Here is a 6,000-nt window from a genome sequence, read left to right on the forward strand (position 1 = left end):
AGTAGACCCATCGAAATTAATCAGCATGAGTAACTGAGGTCCATTAATTTCAGTGGATCTACTCGGAGTCTGTTAGGCTTCATTTTGAAAAATTAATTTGCGGATTCTACTAAGAGTTAAGTGTTAGGTCAAAGATAGGATCCACCTAGCCAACGTTTGAGGGCCCAACAGCAGCCGGCCAGCCAGATGTCTCTGGGAAGCCTTCAAGTTGCTGGCCCCTGGTGATTTTTATGCGTTTTAAAAATTTATATCCCACCTAATTTTCGAAAAAGGCTCAAGTGGCTATGAAATCCAGACCTTGGCCACATTCACACCATACATTCATGTCACTATTATTCCACTCGCATGGCTTCTTCCCCCAAAGAGCCCTGGGAAGTGTAGTTTGTGAAAAGTGCTGTTAGCCGTTAGGAGCCCCCCATTCCCCTCCCAGAGCAACAATTCCTAGAGTTCTTTGGGAAGAGGGATTGATGATTAAACCACTCTGGGAATGGTAGCCCTGGGAGGGGAATAGGGGTTCTCCTAACAATTTTCAGCACCCTTCACCATCTACAGTTCCCAGGATTCTATGGGGGAAGCCAGGACCGTTTAAAGTGAAATAATAGTGGCATAAACGTGGCCCTTTATCAGAATTTATAACCATCCCCAATGCCGACCCCATCATAAAATCAAAATACAAACACGTAACACAAACCCTCGACAAGTTCCAACCCCCTTTAAAACCACAAGTTATCAGAACGAAAACATCAAGCCAGAAAAAGAAAAAATAATCAGCCAACGGCCTTTTAAAAACAGCCACGTTTTTTCACCAGCTGCCAAAACCTGTGCTGTGAAGCCTGAGACATTTTCCTGGCAAGCTATGAGACATGGTGGGGGGGCCACATCAGAATTGGCCATGGCCCTGGTTATCACCGGGCGCACCCGGAGGTGAACCTCAGGGGGCGATCAGAGCATGGGGGGTGGAAATGTGGGAAGGAGGCAGCGCCCCAAACCGTTTAGGTCAGGGGTGGCTAATTTGTGGCCCTACAAATGGTGATAACGGCATAAGGAGAGCCTTCTGGGTCAGGAGAGAGGCCCAGCTTGTCCGGAATTCTGTTCTCACGGTGGGTAACCAGATGTCCAAATGGTGCCCTCTGGGCCACCAGTGCTTCATTCAGGTGGTCTGCGCAGCATGTCCGCACGAAACAGCCATGCTGCTCCTCAGTGATATTTCAATTGCTTCTTTTGTTCTTTAGGCCGCAATTTATTGTGTCTCAATTTGAATGGGGCAGAATACAAACTGTAACAGTAAAATACAACTAAGGGGGGGAAAGATGTAATAAATCCAATTTAAAAACATACAGCGTCCAGTGCAGCACATTACAATGGCTACAGCAGGCAGGGAAATCATGAAGCGGTCCGCCAAGACCCTCAGCAATTTTCAAGTGGTCGGGGGGGGGATTTTGGGAATCACAGCGCTGCACTGAAGCCCATGCAAGCAGGACCTGAGGGCAACAGCAGCTCTCCCCACTTGCGATGCCCATCAGCTGGTATGCAGAGGTATACTGCCTCCGACAGGGGACGTAAAACATACGAAGAGCCTGGCTGCTGGATCAGGCCAAAGGCCTGTCTAGTCAGGGGCGGCTGGTGATGTCAGTGGGGCAGTGGAGTCCACTCCGGGTTTCAGTCCGAACTTTTCAAGGCACTGTCCAAGGTGCTGATGTTAGACAGGTCCTCGAAAGTTCGAACTAAAACCAGGAGCGGATTCCACTGACGTGCAGCCACCAGCCACCGCTGGGTCCCATCAGCTCCAGCCAACAGGGCCAATTCTCAAGGGCAATCCAGCAGCTTCTGAAGAATGGCAAGGTTAACCTGCTCCGGGTTTAAAAGGTGGAACGCCAGCTACTTGGATGGAGCGTCTCGACATCTCATGTCCAGAGGGAGACTGCTCCTGAACGTGGAGGCTCCATTCCTAGCTATGATGGTTAAAAGCTGTAGGTGTTAATATCTGCAGGCTCCATGTAGTTCGCGTGGGTAAAAAATTACATTTTAAAACGCTGATTAATGAAGGATAGGATCTAAGCCTCTTAAAAAGCTACGGTCTGGCCACTCCGACACCTTGCGACAGCGTCACTCCGAAAAATTAATTGCCCACTGTGCATAAGATGCATCTCCGACTGTCTGTCCTTCACCTATTGCTGACCCGATTAATTGGGAGACAGCCCCCTCCCATCAAATCATGCGGGAGGAAGATCCACCCATTCACCCTCTCCATGCCCAAAGTTTGGATGGCATGTAAATGGCACCAAAACTGCCTTACGCTAAATCGGCCCAGCCAGCTCTGGGTCACCTGCATCAACCTGGTGCCCTCTAGATGTGGCTGGATGCCAAACGCCGTCAGCCCCAGCCAGCATGTCCAATGGTCAGGGATAATGGGAGCTATAGTCCTTTTGGGGGAAGGTCCATAGCTCTGTGGTAGAGCATGCAGAAGGTCCCAGGGCTCAATCCCCGCTGGCACCGCCATGTAGGGCTGGGAATGTCCCCTGCCTGAAACCTTGGACAGCTGCTGCAGGTCAGTGTAGACAAATACTGAGCTAGATGGACCCACGGTCTGACTCAGGAGAAGGCACCTTTCTCTGTCCCTAACATCTAGCGCCGGGATGAGGTTGGACTCCAACTCTCATCAGCCCCCAGCCAGCCTGGCCGACAGATCAGGGATGGTGGGTGATCTGCTCTGGGGAAGGCTAGGTCTACTCTGACCGGCAGCAGCTCTCTAGGATTTCAGCCAGGAGTCTTCTTCCAGCCCTTTCTGGTGATAGCAGCAGGAATTGGATTTTGGAAGGCAGGACAGACGCACAAAGTTCTTTCAAACCTAGCACTGGAAAAGGGGGAGACGCCGGCGCTCCTCTGAAAGTCAACTACTCACATAAAGAAATATTTCATCTATGCATATTTTAATTAAACAGCTAACAGAGAAGCCCAGGCAGTTTGAGGCACTGTCAAAGCTACATACGCACAGGCCCTCCGAAAAGCCCCCACATCACAACGGACAGAGGATCCGACTCGGCCCAGGGAGAGCAATGCTCACTGGCTGGGCTCAGACCAGCCTCCCTCCTTCAGCCTAATCTTCCTCACAGGGTTGTTGTGGCGAAAAATGAGGTTGGGGGTGGTGGAGAGGGAGATTGTGTTTGCCACACAGTTGGAACAAAGGTGACTTAAAAAAAAAAGACATTCATAATCTCTCATCCGACTCTGCATCAGTACCGGAACTGTTTTTCAGGTGTTTTGTTTCTATTTTATTTATTTAAGATTTTTGTTTTGAAAACTTTTTTACAGTTTTATCCCTTGTTGTTTGCCACCCTGGGCTCCTTCTGGGAGGAAGGGCAGGGTATGAATTTAATAAATAAAAATTGCAGAAATAGTACTTTACAAAAATTGCTGTGTTTTTTTTCATGCGCCAAACATGCTCAAGTTTTGTCCTGGAAAAAAAACAGGATTCTATTAAGCTCATTTGCATAATTGTGTTCCCCCCCCTTTTTTTTAAACTGCACTTTGTTGCTGTTTCCTCACCACTTATGTTGGCAGACCCTGGGATAAGAAAGAATGTAGGGCACTGATGTTCCCTAACAGACCTCTGATCCACCAAAACTCTTGAGCAGGCACCCCTTCCAGCCTTTGGCATTTCTTACTTCCAACCATAACTCTGCACTATCAGGGCTAGAAACTTGTTTCTTTAATTTTTATTTTATTTTAAAGCATTCCCAGGAGGCTGAATCCCTTCAGTTCATCCAACCACATCCTGGCTTTGTCGATGCCGTGGTCCCTATAGGAGTGCTGCAGAAAACCATCCCTGCAGAGCAGAACAGCTCCAGACCACTGAAGTGAGTGAGCCAAACAAAATGTTATGATGAAAAGCCGCGACAAAAGGGCCACCCTGCCCGTGCTGGGCCGTTGATCCCTGAGGAAAAACAACCCGCACTGGCCTTGCAATCTGCCACCGGAAAATTCATTACGGCACTAGTTGATCTTATTATTAGCCATATTTCTTGTTTTTCTCACATTAAGACAAGAGTGGAGAGGAAGGAACACATCTCAAAACTCCAAGCAACACTCTCCAGCTAAAATTCAGAACTGCGCGCAAAACGTACCACAAAACAGGGGGAAGAAAGGAATCGTGAAAGAACAAATACATATATATAGTTGTTTCCAACACCAGTTCTACTCAAGTAGACCCACTGAAATTTATGGATCTAAGTTAATCATGTCCATTATTTTCAATGGGTTGTAGCCAACTCAGTTCTACTCAGAGGAGACCCACAGAAACTCATGCCCCTGACTAACTCAGGTCATTCATTTCAATGGGTCTACTCCATGTAGGACTTAGCTGGATACAAACCGACAAGCTTTGCTGCCTGCATTTTATTTTATTTCTCTCCTGCCAACCAGTGCCTTCTTTCTCTCTTTGTTGTCTCTTCCAGATTGTTAAATATCCCCCCCCCAAAAAAAGCAAGGCCCTTTCAGAGTGCAGGGTGGGGGAAGTGAAATAATTTCAGCGCTGCCCACCATTCCGAGCCCTGGGGCTATGGCAGGCTATCAAATCCCCAGAAGTGAATCAAAACATAAGCCTCAGTGGTTATGGTGCATGCTATTGATGTCTCCTCCCCACACCTCACATGAACTCACACACACACAAACGCACACACCGACTCCCTTCTGGCTCAGCCAGCCCCCCACCCCCCAGGAGAAGCGGAAGGGGGGTGTTGTCAAGATGCTCCCTGCAAGCTTCTCAACATGACAAGGCGCATGAATCACCACGGAACATGTGAGCCGCCTTGGCAGACGAAAAAGACCTGCTCGCCTTCTTTGGCTCTAGGCAGCCGTGGAAATAATGACACCCCCTCAACTGCCTTCTCCGTGCAACATCTCTCTCTCTCTCTCTCTCAATCCACACCCCCCTCCACCTCTCTCAATGCCAGTCTTCCGGACCCCCTGCCTTTCCATCAATGCAGCAGATTGTGCCACTAAAGTATGGCACGCTTGCACATTGTACCCCCCCGCCCCCAGAACTCGCGGCTGATGCCTTCTCATGGCTTAACAACCCCCACATGTGAACCCCAAAAACACAACCAGGAGGAATCACTCTCCACATCCCAGACAGCTCCAGGACCCAGAAAGTTGCACAATTCGAGGATTCAAGATCTTTTTGTCGTTGTTATTATTCTTAAAAGGACATTTTTTAAATTTATTTTTTTAAAAAGAAGAGTGACTCACAGTACGTCTTCCTGGTCAGCTCTTCTACAACTTCGGGCTTCAACTTGCTGTTTGATTTCCCCATCGCAGCCTGGCAGATTTGTCCTCCGGACTTAACGGGGCATAGATTTTGCTCAACAGCCTCCCTCCGCTCAACGGAGAAGCATAAATGAAGCCAAGGGGGGTGAGGGCAGAGAGAAAGATGCAAGCAGGGAGAGGGGCTGCCTCGGTCTGGAAACCAAATTGGAGGCTCCTGATCCTCTTTGAGGAGCTGCAGTGCATCCACAAAAAACTGGGGAAAGAGGATGGAAGGAGAAGGGGAAAGGGTGGGGAGAAGAGAGGGGGGGGAAAGGGGGGGAGGTATGCTTTGTGCGTTCAGATGCAACCCAGCGTCCGGATCCAGAGTCTTGGAGGAGGAATCTCCTTGTCAGTGCCCGCACAGCTCAGCCCTGCAATACGGTCATCTGCAGACAGCAAAGCAATCTCTCTCCATTACCAACCTTTTTTTTGCGAGGGGGGGGGAGAACAGAGAGAGAGGGGGGGGGAGGGAGAAAGAAAAAAAGAAAGAAAGACTTGCGTTATTATTCTTTACAGCAAAAAGGGAAGGTCATCATTTTGTTTAGCCCTCCCCCCGAAAAAAAGACTCGGCTATTTACAAAATTTCACCACACCAACTTGCCTTGCCTTTTCCTTTCGGCCAAACGAAAGTGAAAAATTCAGGAAGCTTTCTCCGTGCGTCAAAAAGGCTGCTGTTTTTCCCCTGCCTTGCCTGTC

At 48.8% G+C, this 6,000-nt stretch overlaps 1 protein-coding gene across 1 annotated transcript in view; it reads right to left on the reverse strand.

The window, feature by feature from the left end:
- The window catches only part of NCS1 (neuronal calcium sensor 1), a 41,577-nt gene extending 35,852 nt beyond the window's left edge, over positions 1-5,725 (reverse strand). Inside the window, exon 1 of the mRNA XM_061604127.1 lies at positions 5,248-5,725. Coding sequence (XP_061460111.1) covers positions 5,248-5,311 — 64 coding nt within the window. The 5' untranslated portion in view covers positions 5,312-5,725. The remainder of the gene's footprint in view (positions 1-5,247) is intronic.
- Positions 5,726-6,000: the final 275 nt, after the last annotated feature.

This window comes from Rhineura floridana, chromosome 20 (genome assembly GCF_030035675.1).
Source record: "Rhineura floridana isolate rRhiFlo1 chromosome 20, rRhiFlo1.hap2, whole genome shotgun sequence".
Classification (NCBI taxonomy): domain Eukaryota; kingdom Metazoa; phylum Chordata; class Lepidosauria; order Squamata; family Rhineuridae; genus Rhineura; species Rhineura floridana.